General features: G+C 40.6%; 1 protein-coding gene across 1 annotated transcript in view; it reads right to left on the reverse strand.

The window, feature by feature from the left end:
• The window catches only part of AK9 (adenylate kinase 9), a 55,268-nt gene that overhangs the window by 24,938 nt on the left and 6,727 nt on the right, over positions 1-23,603 (reverse strand). Inside the window, 6 exon segments of the mRNA XM_008072411.2 lie at positions 3,861-4,079; positions 4,444-4,653; positions 11,143-11,208; positions 16,167-16,386; positions 19,567-19,691; positions 22,228-22,488. Of these exon segments, the coding sequence (XP_008070602.2) occupies positions 3,861-4,079; positions 4,444-4,653; positions 11,143-11,208; positions 16,167-16,386; positions 19,567-19,691; positions 22,228-22,488 (1,101 nt within the window).

Genomic DNA, 23,603 nt, shown 5'->3' on the forward strand with positions numbered 1-23,603 from the left:
AGATTGTCTAAAGTAAAAAATAAAATAAAATAAATAAATAGACTTGAGCCGAGAGGACAAAAATAGACTTAGGTTAAGAGCATGCTATTGAGAGACCCAAGAAACCAGGAAACTTAAAAAGCCATACTTGCTGTAAAAGTAGTGTTTAGTTCACTATATTTCATATATCCCTACCTCATGTTTACTATATATTTTGTGTATTCCTACCTCATGTATTTTATGAAATCTTAGTACTTTAAATTCTACCTCAAATGAAATCTTAGTACTTTAAATCCTACCTCAGACCCCGTAGAATTAGGCATATGTCGGTATGGGTAATGGGTAATGACCAATTATATAATGGCTTAAGTGGTTTTGTATTTAGAACTCTTGAGTTAAGCATTGTCAGCCCCAATTACCAGGCTAACTTCTGCTTTTACAACGGGATGTAAATGATAAAGCGATAAACCCCTTTCAGACATTCCTACAAGATCGAAGCAGACTCTGAGGCGCCAACTGCTATATCACCAGTTTTCATCCCAGTGTTAATTTACCCGCAGTGGCTATGTAAACTTGAGAGAATCAGAGACCTTTACAAAAACCGCCTTGCTATAAGACGTTTGTGATATTTATAAATTCCCAGAATTAGTATATGAATTTCTACCCCACATTCACTGTATGTGTTTGCAGCATTCATATTTAAAACTTTGTTAAGTTTGGCTTTTGTTGTCCCATAATGACGTGTTATGTTATGTAAATGTTAAGCAAACAAGCTTTCCTAAGCATACCTTGGGGTGGATTAGTAAACTTAAAGGGCTAAATGCAACCCTTTACCTGCCGGCTCAGGTTACTATATACGCAGTGACTGTATGGATCTAACTTATCTAACCTTCCACTCTGCCCGTTAAGTGGGTTTCTGTCAATCACGGGCAACCCACGAAAGGCACCAACCAATACCAAGTGTGCCCGTACCCATTAGGAGAAATTACCCAATCATGTAAAATCAAGTTTAAAGTTCTTTCCCCTCCCTCTGTAATTGTGCATAAAAACTGCTTGCCATTGTGAATCGGGGCTCTGGTTCATGAAGCTTCTACGGGCTTCATGCGTGAGCCCAGACTCGAGCCTGAATAAAGACCCTCATGTGTTTGCATCGGAGCTGGCTCTTTGAGGTCTCTCTCTCTCTCTCTGATTAGAATCTTGGGTTCAACAATATATACACCATGGAATACTATGCAGCCATAAAAAGGAACAAAATCTTGTCTTTGCAGAGACATGGATGCAACTGGAAGCCATGATTCTAAGTAAATGAATGCAGAAACAGAAAATCAAATACTGCATGTTCTCCTTATACATGGAGGCTAAACATTGGGTACACACGGCCATAAAAATGGGAACAACAGATGGTGTGAACTCCCAAAGGGGGAGTGTGGAGGGGCCAAAGGCTGAAAAACTACCCACTGGGTATTGTGCTTATTATTTGGATGATGGCTCTAACAGAAGCAGAAACCTCACCATCACCCAATCCACCCACGTAACAAATCTGCAAATGTACTCTCCTGAATCTAAAATGAAACAAAACAAACAAACAAACAAAAAACAGCGGGACATGGTGTCTCAAACCTGTAATCCCAGCACTTTGGGAGGTGGAGGTGAGAAGATTGCCTGAGCCTACGGGTTTGAGACAAGCCTGGGCAACTTGGCGAGACCCTGTCTCTAAAATAAATCAAAAAATTAGCCAGGCATGGTGGCGCATGCCTATAGTTCCAGCTACTTGAAAGGCTGAGGTGGAAGGATCGCCTGAGCCCAGTAGGTCGAGGCAGAGGTGATTGTGAGCATGCCACTGCACTCCAACCTGAGCAACAGTGAGATTCCAACTCGAAAACAACAACAGCAACAACAAAAATGAAAAAAACAAGTAGCATTAATATTAAATAACTGTGGAACAACAAAACATTTTACATTCACATATAAGTCATATAAAATTTCTTCATTGACCTTCAGTTTATGACAATGGTGGTTCTTCTACCTCCTTTATGGTGTCTCTAGTTCTACTCAATATTTCTGCCAAGGGGCGTAAGGCTGTTTGCGTCTGTTCCTATGCCAATTTTCCTCACAAACAGGTCCATTTCTGAGATGGTGAATTGTCTCTCTCCTACCTCCTCAATTTCTATGTTGAACACCTAGCCCCCAGAGTGACTATATTTGAAGACAGAACCTTTAATAATGGAGGTAATTAAGGTGAAACGAAGTCATCGGGAGGGAACCCTAATCTGATAGGACTGATGTCCTTCCAAGAAGAGGAAGAGACACCAGGGCAGCGTGCATGGAGAAAAAGCCATGTGAGGACACAGTGAGACATCAACCATCTGCAGGCCCAGGAGGGAGGCCTCACCAGAAAGCCAACCCTGCAGGCACCTTGGTCTTGAAATTTAGCCTTCAGAGCTCAAGGAAATAATTATTTCTGTTGTTCAAACTACCCAGTCTGTGGTATCTTGGTATAGCAGCCTGAGCAGACTAACACGAGTGAGTTCCTGGATTATCTTTTGGGGTGTATAGGTAGGCCAAATCCCACTCGGTTCTTGCTCACTCTTTTTTTTTTTTGAGTCAGAGTCTCACTCTGTTGCCCAGTCTGGAGTGCCCTGGCACGATCACGGTCACTGCAGACTCGACCTGTTGGACTCAGGCGATCCTTTAGCCTCAGCCTTCCAAGCAGCTGGGACTAAAGGCATGCACCACCATGCCTGGCTAATTTTTTTGTTTTTGATTTATTGTAGAGACGAGGTCTCATAATGTTGCCCAGGTTGGACTTGAACTCCCGGACTCAGGCAATGCTCCCACCTTGGCCTCCCAAAGTGGTAGGATTACAGGAGTGAGACACTGCTCCCAGCCTCTTTCACATATTTCATATACAATTGAAATCCATTTACCTAAACATTAAGAGCAGTCATGAAGTAGAAAAAGACCCATAACAGGTGACCTAAGGTGAGGGTAGGGAATGGAGTGAGGAGGTTCCACATCTTTGCACTGGTGATGATGAGGTGGGTAATTGATTGATGCTGGGTTTGAACATCTTTTTGTAGCATCAGATGATCAAGCAATCAGCCATACCTGGACTTGACAGAGTGGGTGTGAAACAGTATAGTAATATCGCTCCCCCCTAAGAGCTACACCAGGCCAGTTGTTAGAAGTCAGCGGTAGTGTCAACATTATCATTCTTGGGCTAGAGTTTATGGGTGAACCATGGTTAGAGACAAGGAGAAACTCAGGGGTAAAGAGGATGCCTGCTCTATGTTATATAGTTGGTAATAAAAGAGAAACTGAAAGTTTAATGATTCCATTTTAAAATTCCAAAGTATTTTGATAGGGAAATAAGAATATTACCCAGGTTAGGCACAGTGGCTCAAACCTGTAATCTCAGTACTTTGAAAGGCCAAGGCAGAAGGATCTTTTGAGACCAAGAATTTGAGATCAGCCTGGGCAACATAGTGAGACCTCATATCTACCAAACCACAAAAAAATTAGCTGGGCATGGTAGAATGTGCCTATAGTCCCAGCTACTTGGGAGGTTGCGGCAGGAGTGCCTGAACCCAGGAGGTTGAGGCTGTGGTGAGCCGTAATCATGTCACTGCACTCCAGCCTGGGGGACAGTGAAACTCTGACTCAAAAAAAAAAAACTCTGACTCAATATTTACAATTTTGAAAGTTATCCAGTCCTCTTCCTAGACATACACTAAAAAAATAATAAAGAAAGAACTTGGGGCAACCCCTCGGGTCCCCTCCCGCTCTGAGAGTTTTTCTTCTCAATGAATCCTGCTTCCCCCCCACCAAAAAAATAAAAATAAAAAAAGAACATGGCTTTTGGATGTATTTACTGAAATTACCTTTACAGGGTCCCAATAGCCAAATGAGCTTATATACTTGTAGGTAAAGGCGAGCATTTTCTGGGCGAGGTGTGCTGGTATTGAATAACATTTCTCAAAGATGCTTGCACGATTTTCCACCAGTGGTTTCAGTTTCAAATTTAATATATATTGTACAATGTGAATTTTTCGAGCTCCGTTAATGAGAATTATTGGTATCAAAGACCTCTCAAGTTCATCCTGATGAGATAAATCATAAAGCCAAATATATTTAGTGGGAAAAAAGGCTGGTAGCCCTCAGTCACAGCATGCAGGCACTGCTGGTGACCAACTGCTTCAGTCTAGAAGACAAATATTTTTCAGCTTCAGAGTGGCTGCATGTTGTCAGTTAAGCTTACTCCTACCCTGTGTGGCTTCCACGCTGCTCTTGATTTATGGACACATTTTTATCATTCTCAAGTGATACTGACAAAAGAGAATACAGCCCTAAAATAGGCATTTCTTTTGAAATGTTTACAAGAGACAAGGCATAAACCAAATTGCTCTTGTCTCCTTCCCAAGTGTCATATTTTGAATTTTTAAAACGAAGGAAAAGCCTCATAACCTGTATTATTTGTAAATTATTCACTTCTGCTTCGAATTGTTCTCCCAGCTCCCCTCTCAGGCGTTCTATTGCATCGACTTCCTGTTCTTCATCCTCTTCACCCATCTCCTCCTCATCTTTTGGAAACTCATCTTCAAGGATGTTGTCAATATCATCTTCATCGTCTTCAGGCTCTTCCTCACTGATCTCTTCATCATCTCTAGCAGCAGTCTAAGGAAGAAAATATTCCCTGTCGCTATACATATAAAATATGTAACAAGAGACATTGCTCATGAGTCATCTGGAATACTTTGCAATAACTGGATATTGGTTGGTATTGTCTGGTCACCAGGTAATGCAGTAAGGGTTTAAAATGCAGTAAGGTTTTAAAGAACTGCCACCCAGAATTTTAGTACCATCACAACTTGGACACCGTCGTGATCCCATAAGTAAATAACAAGACAAAATAGTAAATGCTATTTATGGCTATGATTTTCAGACTGCTACATGTTTTTGACAGTCTTCAGGAACAACATCTAATGTAGTTCAAAGAGTATAAAACACTAACTCTATTAACTGGGACAAGATCAGTTTTCTTATCTCCAAAATAGGAATAATAAAAGTACCTATTTCATAGGGCTGGTGGGAGAATTAAATTAGTTAATACATACAAAGCCCCTAGAAAAGTGTCTGGCATATGGTAAGAATGTGAATGATAGCTATTATTATGCTATTATAGCTATGATCATCTCTTTGCATAAAGTTCCACGCTAGTAACAGTAAACGCTCCTTAGGAGACCACGGTCTATCTGTGGAAGCAAGAATAATACATACATGATTATTAAAGACTGTGACAGGACGTGGCACTGAGTTGTGTTGTTTGGGCTTTAAGTGCTATAATTCACTTTGCACAAAACTGGGTGCTATGATATTTATCCTCCTGTACTGCCTTCACGCTGTTCTCCCTGCAGTATTCCTTGTCTCAATAGGAGAATTGCCCTCCAGTGTGAAATCTGAGAGTAACTGTTATTATTTTTTTGACTCAGGGTCTCACTCAGCTGCCCAGGCTGGAGTGCAGTGGCATGAGGCCAGCTCACCGCAGCCTCGACTTCTTGGGCTCAGGCAATCCTGCTGCTTTAGTCTTCCCGAGTATTTGGAACTACAGGTGTACGCCACCACACCTAGCTTATTTATTTTACTTTTTATTTATTTTTTGTAGAACTGAAGTCTCGCTATGTTGCCTATGCTGGTCTCAAACTCCTGAGTTCAAGCGATCCTTCCACCTGGGCCTCCCAAAGTGCTGGATTACAGATGAAAGCCACCATACCCGGCCTTATAACATCTTGTTTTTGATTTATGGTTACAAGTTTCATCTTAAATTTTATAAGAAAAATTGGAATTCTTTTAATGTTTAATTATGTTTCCTAGATTGTCTATTTGTTCTATGGTTAATTGTTCTATTTGCCCATCTCGGTTTTTCTTTTTGCTAATAATTTTCCTCAAGTATATGGTAATCCTTGGTTGGCTATTCATTTTTATAAATGAAAGCCTAAACTGATTAATGCAGAGCAATTGCAAGCTCTTTGTATGTGAGCAGGTAATGTTGTAGCATCCATTTATGACATGAGGATTAAGGCTGGGTGTGGTGGCTCACACCTGTCATCCCACCACTCTGAGAGGCTGAGACGGGAGGATTGCCTGAGCTCAGAGTTTCAAGACCAGCCTGGACAACTTGGTGAGATCTCATCTCTACAATAAATACATTTTTAAAAAAATTAGCCAGGTGTGGTGGCACACACCTGTAGTTCCAGCTACTTGGAAAGCTAAGGCAGAAGGATCACCTGAGACCGGCAGGTCAAGGCTGCAGTGGCTGTGAGCATGCCATTGCACTTCAGCCTGGGCAACAGAGTGAGACTCTGACCCAAAAACACAAACAAACACACCAAAAAACTTGAAGAAGTGGTTGTCATTGAATCTTGCTCTTCTTTTTGTTGCATCTTATTGTTTAAAATGATATCTTAGCAGGGTGCGGTAGCTCACACCTGTAATTCCAGCACTTTGGGAGGTGGAGGTGAGAGGATTTCCTGAGCCCAGGGGTTCAAGACCAGACCTCGTTTCTACAATAAATAAAAAAATTAGCCGGATGTGGTGGCATGCGACTGTAGTCCCAGCTAATTGGAAGGCTGAGTCAGAAGGGTCACCTGAGCCCAGCAGGTTGGGGCTGCGGTGGCTGTGAGCATGTCACTGTGTTCCAATCAGGGTGACAGAATGAGACTCTGACTTAAAACAAAACAAAAAAAAGATGGGAGAATGAGAGGAAGCAGGAGGCCTGGACCTTGCTCCAAGTGATGAAGGGTACCTGCCAACATTCTGTGTCCCTGACATCTTCTAGACACAGCATTTCACACTCTTAGAAATAATTTACTTTTTTAATTAATAAATTTTTTAGGTATGTAATATGCTTGGACACTTTTTTTTTCTTGATGGGAAAGATGTCACTATTAAGTAAGGGGCTGACAGGGGTAACCTTAAACAATTTTTTTCTGCAATTTATCCTCTTAGACATTGGGGATAATCAAATTATATGCAAATAAAGAGTTTTATTCTTACTTTTATTCTTTTTAAAAAAAAAACATGATTGTGTGGCAGAAATTATTCTTACTTTTCAACATGTATACTATTTCTTTTTCTTTCTTTCTTTTTTTTTTTTTTTTGAGTCATAGTCTCACTCTGTCACCCAGGCTGGAGTGCAATGACACACTCATGGCCACTGCAGCCTTGGCCTACTGGGCTGGGGTGATCCTCCTGCCTCAGACTCTCAAGTAGGTGGAACTACAAGCCTGCACCACAATGCCCAGCTAATTTTTTGATTTATTGTAGAGATGAGGTCTCATCATGTTGCCCAGGCTGGTCTCAAACCCGTGGGCTCAGGAAATCCTCTCACCTCTGCCTCCCAGAGTGCTGGGATGACAGGCATGAGCCACCACACCCAGCCTATTTCTTTTTCTTATCAAATTGCTTTGGCTAGTACATTTAGTACAATGTTGATTTTTTTTTTTAAGTTTAATATCCCCAAAATTTTCACAACAGACCATCTAAAAGACCCACAGGTTAATTTTTCCTAGGGATAAAATATTTCATTTTTCTGTAAATGGCCATTTGATCCTCTAAAACAGTGCTGTTTTCCTGACAATGGCCATCTCTTAGTCTTCGTGTTAGGAGATGTTTATTCTAAATATCATGGTCTTGGAGTTCTACCTACAGTATGAAGAAATAGGTTTACTTAACTCTAGCAAATAATCATAAGGTTTGAACAACACTCTTCCCTCACCCTGCCCCTGCCCCTTTCTTATATTGAGGTCTCTGGAGAGTGACAAAAGCAGATTTCAGAGAACAGTTCAAATTTAGAGCAAGTGATAGGCCTAGGTAAGTTTTCTCATTTTGTGCATTTTCCCAGAGAAAACTTCAGTTAGAGCAGTGGTGGTTCAGTACGACCAAGGCTCTGGTAGAAAATCAGTTGTCTTTCTGGCTGGAGCACCAGGGGAAGGAGCCACAACCAGGGCTGCTGAAGAGTGAAGATAAACTCCAGAGATGAGAGAGCCAGAGGAGAGAATACTAAATTCAATCCACATCACTGACTAGCCTGTGAACCATGCACATATAGGCAATTCAAGAACAGAGTATACTGAAGGGCTACCACTTGCCAGGATTTTCAGGTTTAGTCTCATTAAGCTAATTGCCTGCTGAAACAAAACATTGGTTTTCTTTGGAGGTAAACAGCAGAATCCAGAATTCCCACAATATAATATTTACAATTCTAGAATATAATGCAAAATTATTGCTATAATCAATGAGGAAAAGGAAAGTACACTCATAATAAATGAAAAGATATAGGCCTGGCATGGTGGCTCAAGCCTGTAATCCCAGTACTTTGGGAGGCTGAGGTGAGGAGATTGCCTGAGCCCACGGGTTCAAGAACAGTCTGGGCAACTTGGTGAGACCTCATCTCTACAATATATCAAAAAATTAGCCCAGCATGGTAGTTCCGGCTACTTCAAAGGCTGAGGCAGAAAGATTACCTGAGCTCAGCCACTGGACTCCAGCCTGGGTGAGAAATGAGACTTGAACTAAAAAAAATTAAAAAAAGAAAAGAAAAGATATAAACATTTTAGAACTAAAAAGTACAATATTTGAAATTAAAACAATTATTGGTTGGGCTTAATAATGGGATGGAGATGACAGAAGGAAGAAGAATCAGTGAATTTAACAATTGATCAGTAGAAATTATCTTAAAGAAGAGAGAGAAAAAGATTGAAAAAATTAACACAAGTTCCAGGGACATGTAAGACAACAGAAAAGGTCTAACTAATGTGCAATTGGGGTTTCAGAAGAAGACAAAGAGTAAAGGAAGCAGGAAAAAAGTCTGAAAAAATAATGTCCAAAACTTTCCCAAATTTCATGAAAGACACAAATTTACAAATTAAAGTTTAGTGAAGCCCCATATTTATTTACTCATAAATAAATATGAAAAATTTATATGTAGGTATATCATAATCAAATTGCTGAAAGCAGTTTGAAAAGCAGAGACAATATTGAAAGCAACTGGAAAAAGTCAATATAGGCGGATGATAATTCAGATGGCCAACATGCTCATTCCTCTGGTTTCTATCACTCAGGGAAATGAATGAAGAACACGGGAAATAATGAATATCTGGATAAGTGTAAAACAGAGCTTATTTTCCTATTAAGCTTTTGAAAATATATACTACTATTTAAAATAATAAATATAACCATTTCTTGTGGGGGTTGTAATGCATTTAATTGTAAGACACATGACACCTAGTACATAATGGATGTTGGGGCTAGGGTGGGTGAAGTGAGTAGACCCAGACAATTACAAGGTTTTTACAATATTATGTGGAATAACACTGACCCTAAGAAGACTATGAAAAGCTTAGGCTGTAATTCTAGGGCAAGCATGAAAACATAGAGGCCAAGTATGGTGGCTCACACCTGGCATCCCAGCACTTTGAGAGGCCAAGGCAGGAGGATTGCTTGAGCCCAGCCTGTGCAACATAGTGAGACCTTGTCTATTAAAAAAATTAGCCGGGCATGGTGGTGAGGTTGAGGTGAGAGGATCGCCTGAGTCCAGGAAGTCGAGGCTGCCATGAGCCATGATCGTTGTGATCGTGCCACTGCACTCCAGCCTGGGCAACAGAGTGAGACCCCGATTCAAACAAAAAACATAATGTATAGCAATATAACAAAAAAGACAATAGAGAATTAAAATGCATTTCTAAAATATATTCAAATAATCCAAAGAAGATTGGTTAGGGGAATAGAGAAACAGAAACGGAGGGGGGCGAACAGAAAGCAAATAAAATTCATGGTCTCCAAGAAACAGGAGTAGATGTGGGGTGAGCCGTGTCACAACTGTCTGTTAGCAGAGGGAGGCAGAGGAGCCTATAGCTGGGTGGAGGCTGATGCCAGGAGAGTAACGGAGTTTATAGTCAGAATGTTTCTGACTAGGGAGGAGATGGGAGAGGAAGACATGAAGATGTGGATGGAGTTCTAGGACCCGAGTTCTGACGGCCCTGACAGAGGCGCATGTGATTCAGATCACCGGATCCCTAATTACACCGTGGAGAATGAGGTTGCTTTCTAATTTTGGATTTGAAGACTACTCGGAACGACTTGGCTTCCAGCACCTTCAACCTCAGTCTCCAACACATATGCACACTTGTGCTTGATGTTTTGTCCTGAAGTGTTCTAGGCATGATGATCTCTGGGTCTAAATGCTCTGCTTTCTCCCTAGAAGTTTTCAGAGATGGTTTTGGCTTGGTCCTTGGTCCTGAACCTTGCTGCAGTCTCATTTTGGCTTTGGTTTTTCCTCAGTTCTTAGGACATGTATCACTGGTAACTATTCACCCAGGCATAGTCTGACCTCTGCCTACCTGCTCTCTTGGCTCCCTGTTCTGGCTCTTCCTGGCTTTCTCCTTCCGGTGGCTACTAAACAATAGATAGAGACCTATAGAAGGCGCCAGTGGACAGGAAGAGAGGGAAGATTCTGGAGACAGTTGTAAGAATACAAGCAAGCCCAGGGGTTGGTTTATAGTCACATTGTGGGACTAAAACTCCACAAGATGGCGACATTTACCTATGAAATAAATGTAAATAGTGGGACACTCAAGTGGTTTCTAACTTTTAAAAATGTTTCCCAGGCTCTGTCTATCCCAGTCTGAGAGTGCCCGAGCTCCCAGTCTGACTCCCTGTGGCCTTGGCTGGAAGCGTGGAAGGCAAAGATGAAAATTCAAGAGAAGCATGGTTCAACGCAGTATTATATTTTGTATTAGGTGATTTAAACATCTTTAGTGCTCTTCTTTAAAATGGGTTTATTTTTCCGATTATAAAAATAATAAACGGTCACTGCAAACAGTTATAAAATACCAAAAAGTGTAAAGAAAATAAAAATTATGTGCAATGATCTATAAATTTTGTGTATTTCCTTCAAGACTTTTGAAATCCACCTTTTTATTTTACACCAATAAGATCATTATATATATCTATAAAATGCATATATATAATATACATATATGTATATGTACACATACATAATATATATGTATATATAATATATTTATGTGTGTATATATAGATACATATATATATTTCATATAAGGGGTATCCTGCTTTTCATTTTAAAAAATTTGTTGTACTTACATCATCTTTCCTTCTTTTCTCTTTCTCTAGTATGAGTTCAGCCTTTCTTTTAGCAATCATATCACTCTGTTAAAGAAAGAGACATTTTAAAATGTAGATGGATAAACCTATTTTCTTCTACTTTTTTTTATTTACATAAATTTTTTTTTTTAGCGATGAAAACTTGCTATATTTCCCAGGCTGGTCTTGAACTCCTAGGCCCAAGCAATCCATCTGCCTCGGCCTCCCCAAGTGCTGGGGTTACAGGCAGGAGCCACCATGCCCTGGCATGAATAGAAAGGTGCCTGAGGCCATGATCTAGAGCTCTGGGATAGGCCAGTAAGGACTGTGAACCTTTCATCTGGTAATTATTGAGTACATATTCCAGAAAACTTTTACTTGTAGGCACTCAATAAATATTTGTAGATATAATTATAAAACTGAATTGAATCAAATTCATTTGGTTTATGAGCCCCAGAGAAATTCTATAGTTCTCGAATGGGTGAGAATTTACCAAACAAAACAAAAAACTCCTATTATTTCCTTTTCAGTTTTTACTTTTTTGTAGAGACAGTGTCGCACTATGTTGCCCAGGCTGGTCTCGAACTCCTGGCCTCAAGCGATCCTCCTGCTTCAGCTTCCCAAAGCACTGGGATAACAGGCATGAGCCACTATGCCCAGCTATTTCCTTTTTAAAAAACATTATTTTATCATAGGTTCTTTGAATGTAGAGTTGTGAAAACGTAGTCTCTGTGCTTCCATAATGCACAAAGACCACTGTATACGGCACAAAAAATGCAAACTATACACACGATACCATATATGTTCAGTCAACTTTTCCTTTGTTCTCTTTGCTCAGAAAAGTAGTTAGTGATGTTTAACTAATGTGGATGCCCGTGAGGGGCGTCCTGAGCACTATAATATAGAGTTTTTCATTTTCTGCTCAAAACATATCTGCAAGGCAGACTGTATTACCCCACTCTGAGTTGCCAGAAATTCAGAGTTTAACTCATGTAATGGCACACAGTTAGTGCAAGGATGGTTTCAACTCCTAGAGAAGGGATTACAAAAGCATATGATGTGATGGTTGCTGAAGAGAAGGGTTTGAATTTAATCCAACTGAGAAAAAAAGTTAGAAAGAGGGTTTGGAATAAATTTGAGAGCTCAGACCCTAATGGGGTGGCTTGATCTAAATAGAGTTTTGGGAAAATTGGCCGGGTATGGTGACACATGTCTGTAATCCCAACACTTTGGGAGGCTGAAGTGGGAGGATTGTTTGAGTCCAGGAGTTCGAGACCAGCCTGGGAAACATAGCAAAACCTCATCTCCACACACACACACACACACACACACACACAAATCAAAAAATTAGCAGGGTGTCGTGGTGCATGCCTGTAGTCCCAGCCACTAGGGAAGCTGAAGCAGGAGGCTAGCTTGAGCTCAGAGTTTGAGGCTGCAGTGAATCGTGACAACGACACTCAAAAAAAAAAAAAAAGAATTTTAGGAAAATGAATGTGGAGTAGTAGTTGGCAGGATGGCCTGGAGGACGCAGAGATGATGCTAGGAAGGACAGTTAGGGGTCACTAGAGCAGTGCTGGTGTGAGAGAAAGACTTGAACCAGGGTAGGAGAGCGTGAAAGGCTGGGGCAGATGTGTGCAGGTGAACCAGCACTTGAACTGTGTGCCGTCCTGCCCTAGGTCGGTACAGTTCTCAAAACATGTGTTGGCTAGAATAGAACTTCCTGTCCTAGGGCTCTTCTGTCCAATACAGTAGCCACCAGCCACTTGTGGCTATTTATGTTAAAATTAATTAAAATTAAACATTTGATTTCTCAGTCGCACTGATCACCTCCCTCTCCCCCTCCCTCCCTCCCTCCTTCCCTTCTTCTCTCCCTCCCTTCTCTCTCCCTTCTCTCTCTCTCTCTCTCTCTCTCTCTCTCTCTCTCTCTCTCTCTCGTCAGGGTCTCGCTCTGTTGCCCAGGCTAGAGTGCAGTGGCTCATGGCTCATCACAGCCTTGATCTCCTGGGCTCAGGCAACCCTTCCACCTCAGTCTTCCAAGAAGCTGGAACCAAAGGCACACGCCACCATGCCTGGCTAATTTTTTGATTTATTGTAGAGACAAGGTCTTGCCAGGTTGTCCAGGTTGGTCTTGAACCCCTGGGCTCAGACAATCCTTTCACCTCAACCTCCCAAAGAACTGGGATGACAGGTGTATACCACCATGTCTGGCCACTAATCACATTTCAAGTGCTCAACAGCCACATGTGGCTAGTGGCTTCTGTGCTGAACAGTGTGGATCTAGGGCATCTCCATCATCACGGAGAGTTCCAAGACAGTGCTGGACTAGCTGTCTCAGGCCCCAAAGCAAGGCAGTGTACAAACGTACTTTGGTGTACCTGCTCCTTTGATTTTTTTTTCTCTCAGAAGTATCTTTTACTTTAGGTTCAAGGAGTCCATGGATGTGTTATTGAGTATATGCATAATGTGAGGTTTGGGCTTCTACTGAGCCCACAACCCAGGTGGTGTGTGTGGTACCCGGTGGGAGACTTTTCAACCCCTTCTTTCTCCCCCCTTCAGGAGTTCCCTGTATCTGTTGTTCCATCTTTTGTCTGCGTGTACCCAGTGTTCAGTTTTCACTGGTAAGTGAGAGCTTGCAGTATTCGGTTTTCCACTAGATTAATGGCCCCTAACTGTATTCACAAAGCTGCAGTTCTTTCTTTCCCATTCTTAAGCTTCCAGAAACTCTCACCTGGCAGATGGCTTGGTCTATTTTCTGCAGATGAATCAGGAGGCAGAAAAGAGATGGATGTCACCCGGAATAGCATGCGGTTGGCCATCTACTTCCATGGCTCTTAGATGGCTAAGAATTCGACTTGCCTTGATTTTTGGTAGGACAGGAATGCCTTGGGACATGCCACCTCAGTGTGGTGGGGTAGAAGGGGGGTGTCAATGTCCTCGAAGGGATTTCCTTGGCTAAACCCAGGATGAAAATAATCTGACAACTGTGTCTGAGCCGTTAAAGAGTAACTGATTGGCTTCTACATATTTAATGGGTATTGAGTTGGGAGAATGTACTAAATCATTTGTGTTAGTATCTCAAAATTGGAATTGATGGGTTTGCTGTCTGACACTTAAACTTTTTTCCATTCTTCCCTCATCAAATGTCCATCCAGTCTTTGCTTAGCTATTGACAAGAGCTCCCTGACTTCAATCTTGGTTCTTTTTGAAATGTCTTATTAATAATGACATGAATTTCTGTAGCCCCACCTCCTACCAGTGGCCTCTCTCTCCCTTGTGGCCACGTGCAGTAACTACAACTGAAAGTCCTTCAAACATTTCAGCAGAGCTCTAATGTCTGCTTTTAGTCTTCCGAGCTCCAGATTCATATTTTCTTAATATGAATGGGACTTTCATGAACATTTGACAGTTTTAGCCTTTAAAGATATTAATTCAAAAGTGTTAATTCAAAAATTTTGCCAGGCATGGTGGTACATACCTGTAATCTTAGCAGTTTGGGAGACTGAGGCAGGAGGATTGCTTAAGCCCAGGAGTTTGAGATCAGCCTGGGCAACATAGTGAGACCTTGTCTCTACAAAAACAAAAACAAAAACAAAAACAAAATCACAGAAGTTAGCCAGCCATGGTGGAATGTGCCTGTAGTCCCAGCTACTGGGGAGGCTGAGGTGAGAGAGTCACCTGAACCCTGAAGATTGAGGCTATGGTGAGCCTGGATTGTGCCACCATGCCCGGCTAATTTTTCTACCCAGCCCAGATCTACAGATCTGCCTTTTCTGAGGGCGTGTCACACAAATGGAATTGTAGGGCTGTATGCACTCCTTTTTGCCTGTCTTCTGTCACTCAGCATAATGACTTTAATTTGTATCCCTGTTGTGGGGAGTGTGAATAGTGTCATTTCTTTTAATACTAAGTCATTCTCTCTCTCTTTTTTTTTTTTTGAGTTAGAATCTCACTCCATTGCCCAGGCTGGAGTGCAGTGGCACGCTCATGGCCATCCAGCATTGACCTGCTGGGCTCAGGGGATCCATCCACCTCAGCCTTCCAAGTAGCTGAAATCAAAGGCGCGTGCTACCATGCCTGGCTAATTTTTGATATATTGTAGAGATGAGATCTCGCCAACTTCCCTGGCTGATCTCGAACCCACGGGCTCAGGCAATCCACTCCCCTCGGCCTCCCAAAGTACTGGGATTACAGGTTGAGCCACCAAGCCCAGCCACTAAGTCATTTTCAATGAGAAGGATAGATCACTTTTGTTGATGTTTATCAGCTAATGGCCATTTGGGCTGTTTCCTCTTTCTGGCTGTTATGAATCATTCTGCTATGAACAATCACATACAACTTTTTACATGGACATATGTTGTCATTTCTGTGGGCTGGAGTCCCAGGAGTGGAACTCCTGTGACACTCTTGAATGTTTTATGGAATACTTGTTAGAATGTTGTTTTAGAAATGATGCTCTAAGCCAATGAGGATCTGTTTTCACTATAGGCTCATGTGGTCTTGATGGATCATGCCATCAGAAATTTTATTACTTCGTCTTTGAAGGCTTCATTTTTGCCTCTTTCACTCTCCTGTTTCTGGTAGAGGGTGGCCTTGGCACTACCACTGTCTTCTTCTCCTGTCTTTTCTTCCTTCCTTCCTCCCTCCCTCCCTTCTTCTCCCTCTCTCCCTTCCTTCCTTTTCTGAGTTGGATCTTGCTGTGTTGCCCAGCCTGGACTCAAACTCCTGGGTTCAAGGGATCCTCCTCCCTCAACCTCCTAAGTAGGACTATACTGGCTGCCACACCCAGCCCCTACCCCTGTCTTTCATTTGCTTTAAATAGAGAAGCATTAACACATTGATCATTATTGTAAAAGCCTCACATAATTCTTAACCCTTATTATAAATAGTTGTCATATTTGATGAAAAATATTTTCATGCTTACTGTGGTATTAAAATTATAGAACTACATTTTTGTGAAAACAACTTTATAATTTAAATAGATGCCAGGTAGATTTATTCCCATGCATTTTTTACTGTAGACATACCTTGATTTTTGCCTTTAAGTCATTCATAAGTTTTTTCCTTTTCAATTTCTTCTTTTGTTTCAGTTTCCACTTTTCAATTTGGGCAGGAAGGAGGCGATCAAAAATATCTTGATCATCAACTTGTATAAAAACAACAGCATCTGGGAAAAATCCATGCTCCCCCAGAAACTGGGCCTCTTCAGGATATCGAGGGAAACCGTCTAGAACAAAACCTGTGGATCTGAGGGAAATGTTCATAATTTACTTTATTTGTTTGAACTATTATGTTACAAATATAGATTTTAAAGTGAAAAAAGTGTATTTTTTAAATAATATAATATGGATTTTTAAAAATTTTTAACATATTTTTTATTTTAAAATTGTGAGGTACAGTTAAGGGTTAAGGTATACAAATATGCATTGTGCAGGTACCCTTGTTGATGAGGTGTGCCCCCATCCCCAGACAGATATCGACTACCATAAATCTCACCCCCCTTCCCCTCCCTGCCCCACCCCATAGTTTCCCGCCACTGTCAATTCTTTTCTTATAGTATTACGATAGTTGTTCAAGGTCCACTTATGAGTGAGAACATGTGATACTCAGATCTTTGTTTCTGTGAGAGATTGCTCAGTATTATAAACTCCAATTCCATCCAGGTTGCTGCTAAATTCTTGAGAAAAAAGTGTATTGAGAAATCTCAACTTTATATAAGATGTGTAATGCATAGTTTAAAAATTCACTGTAAGGTTGGGTGCAGTGGCTCAAGCCTGTAATCCCAGCACTTTGGGAGGCTGAGATGAGAGGATTCCCTGAGTCCAGGGGTTCAAGACCAGCCTGGGCAACTTGGTGAGACCTCGTCTCTACAATAAATCAAAAAATTAGCTTGGCATGGTGGCGTGCGCCTATAGTTCCAGTTACTTGTAAGGCTGAGGCAGAAGGATCGCCTGAGCCCAGCAAGTTGCGGCTACGGTGGTCATGAGCATGCCACTGCACTCCAGCCTGGGTGACAGAGTGAGACTTCTACTAAAAAAAAAAAACTCATTGTAGTGACTTATTTTAATATTTCTAGTTGTATACATGGTATTTCTTCTCTCAAATATATCAGATTGGATTAAAATTATAATGTTTTCTACATATATTTATAAAGTAAAATGGCAGCTGATCAGTGTAGAGATAAATATTATTAACTGGAAGCTAACTAAAAGTTGTGAAAGACCGCAGGAAAGAGAAAATAAGTTCTCCATTTGGGAGGAGTGCCCGACCTAATGAAAGTGTTAGCCTTTATTCAAAGGGCACACATGGCTGGCCTACCTTGGTGAGAGGCCTCATCTCTAGTAGTTTTTCTTCTAATGATGCTTCCTTTCATGAGACAATTTAAAAACTCTTCTCTGGGTCTCCTTGCAACTAATGGCAACCATTTATGTATGTACCTAGACTTTTATGTGTGAGATGATTATATTCAAATGGGATTGTCAGACTTGTTCAAGTATGATGAAACTTTAAGGATTATGAAAATAGCTGGAATGTTAACACATTTTTGTTAGGGAGCACTTATAAAACAATTAGGCTTTGAAAAATTGGTTTTGTTTAGTTTAGAGAAAAGTTTGTTTATCTTGCTTATCTGAAATTTGGTTTGTTTTAAATATTCATATTTAAACATATTTTCTTAATATGAATGGGACTTTCATGAACATTTGACAGTTTTAGCCTTCAAAGATGTTAATTCAAAAATGTTAATTTTGCCAGGCATGATGGCCCATACCTGTAATCTCAGCACTTTGGGAGGCTGAGGCAGGAGGATTGCTTAAACCCAGGAATTCAAGATAAGCCTGGGCAAAATGGTGAGACTTTGTCTCTACAAAAAATGTAAAAATTAGCCAGGCATGATGGAATGTGCCTATAGTCCTAGCTTCTGAGGAGGCTGAGGTGGGAGGATAGCCTGAGTCCAGGAGGTTGAGGCTACTTCTGACTCATTTTTTGATTTTTTTTTTGTAGAGATGAGGTCTTGCTATGTTGCCTGGGCTGGTCTCAAACTCCTGGACTCAAACAATTCTCTCACCTCTGCCTCCCAAAGTGCTGGGATTACAGAGGTGAGCCACCATGCCCTGCTACACTTTTATTTTTAATTATTCAATTCATATCTATATCTATTTATATATCTACATATTCATATCTATATCTATATGTTTATCTGCATATATTTTATTGTATAGTGTGAGGTCAGGAGCTAAATTAATGAAGACCAGTTCATGACTATACAGCAGGAGATAACCTGCCTAAATTTCCTACAACTATTGATCTAATTTAGGGAACACAAAATTAAAAATCAGTGACTCATATTTCCACTCACTCATTTAGAACAGGGGCTAGGTGAATGGACTGCCCAGAGACTTAAGAAGAACACCAAAACTAGCCAGTTATCTAAATTCTCTATTATTTAGTTTTCTTATCTCCAAACTGAGACAATAAATATTTTTATCCCACAGGGTTGTTGTAAGAATTAGATAAGTTAATATGAATGAAATACAGTTGAACAGTACCCGGCATATAGTAAGTTCCATATATGTGTGTGCTATCATGAGTATCATAAATATCATTTCACTTTCTTCTGGTGGATATCAAGGCAAGAGATTCTGGTTAGGAAACCAAGGTAGAGTTTTAAAACCTGGTGACCTGGAGAGTCTTAAATTTGTTCTGTCTAGGGTCAGATTGTTCCTGGCATTTGGTAAAGGGATAACACTATGAACAGCTATTAGTTGGTCAGGCTGTCATTGCTAAAAGACGCAGGTGAAAAGAATCCAGCACATCATTAGGGCACATGGATTTAGAACATGCATTCTCAACCACAACAATGCATTAGTCATGTTGAGGGTGTTAAGAATAACAGTGTCTGGGTCCCAGTCTCATACTCCTAGAGATTCCACTCAATTGTTTTGGGGTGAGGTCCTGGCATCAGTATTTTTTTTTAAAACTCCACAGATGTTTTTAATGTGTATCTCAAGTGAGTTACATGAATGTAATAGTGCACATTCTTAAATTTATGTTGAATTACATTTTTTTTTTTTGAGTTGGAGTTTCACTCTGTTGCCTAGGCTGGAGTGCAGTGGCACGCACGCTCACGGCCAACCCAGTGTCAACCTGCTGGGCTCAGGCGGTCCTTCTGCCTCAACCTTCCAAGCAGCTGGAACTACAAGTGCACACTACCACACCCGAGTAATTTTTGATTTACTGTAGAGACGAGATCTCACCAAGTTGCATGGGCTGGTCTTGAACCCGCGGGCTCAGGCAATTCACTCGTCTCGACCTCCCAAAGTGCTGGGATTACAGGCTGAGCCACCGAGCCCGGCCTGAACTACATTTTTAACTTTTAAGAATAAAACAAAGAAAAGTAAATCAATGTTTATACATGAATTAAGATACCGTATTGGTTCCTTAAGCCACCACTCCGAGAGAACTACTTCAAGAATTTCAGGCGGCAGTGGCTCATTTTCCATTAGACTGGATTTGATTATTTCTTCCTCTTCAGTCAGTTGGACTTCTGGAGGCTAAAAACAAACATCAGAAAACAAAACACATTTTAAAACTCCATATTAATAATTGTAAGTTCTTACTCATCCGTGGAAGCTAAAAAAATTAAAGTTAATCTCATGGAGATAGAATAATAGTTATCAGAGGCTAGGAGTAGTGTGTGTCAGGGAGGAAGGGAAGATGAAGTGAAGTACAATAATGGGTCCAAACATGCAGTTAGTTAGCAGGAATAAGTTCTAATGTTCCATAGCATAGTAGGTGGCTATAGTGAATGACAATGTATTATATATTTCAAAATGGCTAGAAAAGAGGACTTGAAATGTTACCAACATGTAGCTATGATAAATGTTCCAGGTGATGCATATCCTAAATACCCTAACTTGATCATTACACACTCTATGCATGTAACAAAATATCACATGTACTCCATAAATATGTGTAAAAGCCCCAAACCTCTATATTAAAAACAATACTCTCACATAGCAGTACATACTGCTACAACTATATTACATAGTTGATTAAGATGAGACCTTTTATTTTCTCTGAGGGCATTTTTTATAGTATTGCTTATAAGTATTTAAAAATTTGAGCCCCTTTCTTTAGACCAATATTTAATGTGGTTATAAATAGTAAATAATATTTACTATAGCTAAGAGGAGTTATGATAACATGTCTGATTTTTGTACATGGCCTCGGGGTCATCTCTCAACACGTTTTGCTAAGACCTTGTTTAATTTATCTCACACTCCTGTAAGGTTTGGCTGATTTTGTGGTCTCTTTATAATTATACAGTATTATCTCTCCAACCTAGATCCTGATTATTGGATGGGCCAACCAGGTTGCCATCTGAAATGCAATCTATAAGAGGATTATAAGCCCATAATAACAAACAGGAAGTATTGTGATAATTAATTCAGATAAACTCTCAAGTAGGGTCACTCTTGAATAGATAATAAAAAACAATAGTTCTTACTAAGATGAAACTATTTTTGTTGAGTACTTTTGTTGTCCAAAATTCAGAAACTAAATAAGTTATGACAAACTGCTGCTTGCCAGAAAATAGGATTGATTTAATTATTTAAAAATAAAATCTCTTAAAGTCTTCCTGAGAAGTCAGAATCAGAAAACAGCAAAAGAAAACCAAATTTTAAAACTGTAGAAAAGCAGAAAATATTTGTTGCATTTAAAAGTCAAGATATGTTCAACTAAAAAATTTGGATTGATACACATGTTTAAAGCTAGCAGAATATAAATTTCTAAGCTAGGCACAGTGCAGTCGCTCACAGCTGTAATCCCAGCACTTTGGGAGGCTGAGGAGAGAGGCTAACCTGAGCCCATGGGTTCAAAACCAACCTGGGCAACATGGTGAGACCTTGTCTGTACAATACATCAAAAAATGTAGCTGGGAGTGATGGCACATGCCTATGGTTCCAGCTACTTGGAAGGCTGAGGCGGAAGGATCACCGGAGCCCAGCAGGTCGACATTGGGGTGGCTGTGAGCTTGCCACTGTATTCCAGCCTGGACGACAGAGTGAGATACTGACTCAAAAAAGAAAAAAGAATATAACTTTCTCCCTGACTCTATTAAACATGGGTGGACACATTCAAAGAATACGTTTGAAAGGGTGCATCATTACCTTTTAGAGTACACCATCTTACTATCTATCTTTGCTCAGAATTTGGGTATTACACATAACTGCACCTGTATCCATCAACAAGGGTCATTTGAGAACAAAATGGTCTAGCTACATCAGAAATGTTAAAACACAAGTTAGAATGAAGAGCTTCCATTTTACAACTCCAGATAGAAACCATTTAAGAGATACATATAAACTTCCTGATAAGGCATGATTAGAAATTAATATTTTGAGATTTGGAGCTGAGGCAGATCTTTATGATATTTGCTAGAAAACAAGCACACAATAATGTCTAGGTCAGACTGATCAAATAACATAATCCCAAATAAATGCTAGACAACAGTCTTGTCAAGGAAAGCTTTTCCAATTTTCTTTCTTTTTTTTTTTTTGAGTTGGAGCCTCACTCTGTCACCCAGGCTGGTGTGCAGTGGCACATTTACAGCCACCCCAGCGACGACCCACTGGGCTCCAGCAATCCTTCCGCCTCAGCCTTCCAAGTAACTGGAAATACAAGCGCAAGCGCACGCTACCACTCCTGGCTAACTTTCTAGTTGTTGTAGAGACGAGATCTCTCCAGGTTGCCTGGGTTGGTTGGTCTCAAACTCATGGCCTCAGGCAATCTACTTGCCTCAGTCTCCCAAAGTGCTGGAATTACAGGCTGAGCCACTGAGCCCAGCAGCTTTTCCAGTTTTCACTGGAGTCACGCAAAATTCAGTATCTTATATTCTAGATGAGCAGGAAGTCCTGTATACATTTAACATATGGGGGTGGATAGCTCTGTAAATGATTTTTATGGGCTAATGGTTTTTCTCTTTTTAGAAATTTTATAGAGTTTAATACTACTTCTATTCTACTTTCCCAAAGTAACACCTAACACCAGTAAGTACAGCTGTCCACAATAAATGAATATTCCTACCGGCTTCTTGGTGTTTTCTTCCTCAATTTTAACATTGGCCTGAACTGCAAGCTCTTCAAGTTCTTGTCTGGCAACTTGTTCTTCCTCAGAATCTTCCTCAAATTCAGGTCCAACTTTCTTTCCAGTTTTGGGCAGTAATTTTTCCTGAAGAACTTCGTCAAACTGAATGTGAAAAATGTCCAATTTTTCTGCCAACTGTCTTCCACACACAGTTTTGCCAGAGCCATGGGGGCCAACAAGGCATACTCTCAAGGGAGGAGCCTGCCAGGGAGAGTGGGTCAGAGAGGGGTGGAAGAGAGAGAGAGAGTGAAGAAAAAGTTTTGAGTAGTTTAAAGAACAGAAGGTAGCCATCGCTTTGTTAAACTCTGGTGTGGCCACTCTTTGAGCCATATGGCCACCATGTTTCCTAGCTTTGGCCCCCTCCCCTACCTTGGGGAGGTGAATCTCCTCTCTCTCTCTTTCTAATTTTCTTTCTAAATAAACTATATTTTTCAATCTAAAAACAAAACAAACAAACAAAAAACCGGAAAGCTTATTCACTGCCCTCCCTAAGACTGAGTGAAAATGATCACTTCACAAACTCAAGGATGTTTAGACATTAGGATATCAACTAACATAATTCACTGGCTCAACTATGGCCTTCAGGGAGCATCAACAACCACAAGATCATCTTGGTATCATATGCTAAAAGGCACTTCATAAAATAAAATTTGACTAGCTTTTAAAAAAAGTTTTAGTTAATAAAGAGTAGAAAGACACTTTCTTAGCATGACTCAAAAAACTGGCTACAAAACGAAAAGCCCACTACAACACAATCAGGCTTCCAGCAGTCTCCATACTGGAAATGAAGACGCCTGAAGCCAGAGAACTCACAGGGGTGTGGGTCATCCCTCAGATGCTGACATTGTCAACAGCGGTGCAAGTCGGATAAAGTAGCCGTTAAGTAGGGACGTCCTGTGAAATTGTAGTTCATATACTAGGAAGAAGGAGCAAGGAGTCTGGAGACATGTCTGGGTAGTACAAGCCTCAAAAGGGCTGGAGTCTTTGCAAGGGGAAGTGGGAACATAGCGTGGTATGAAAATGTGAACTCCTGGGAAGGGAGGCAGGGAGGGAGGAGGAAGAAAAGTTTAAGGGGTACAAAAATACAGTCAAAAAGAAGTAATAAGTTCTAGCATTCTACAGTATAGGCGGGATATTAGAGTTAATAATTTATTGCATATTTCAAAATAGCTAGAAGAGGGAAATGGTAATGATTCCAACATGAAGAAAAGATAAATGTTTGAGGGGGTGGATATCCCAGTTACCCTGATTTGACCATCACACACCGTACACTGGGATCAAAATATCACATGTAGGGCTATTATCGCACCCCTGCA

The sequence above is a fragment of the Carlito syrichta genome, unplaced genomic scaffold, assembly GCF_000164805.1.
Source record: "Carlito syrichta isolate Samal-C Ts95f unplaced genomic scaffold, Tarsius_syrichta-2.0.1 Scaffold315162, whole genome shotgun sequence".
NCBI lineage: Eukaryota > Metazoa > Chordata > Mammalia > Primates > Tarsiidae > Carlito > Carlito syrichta.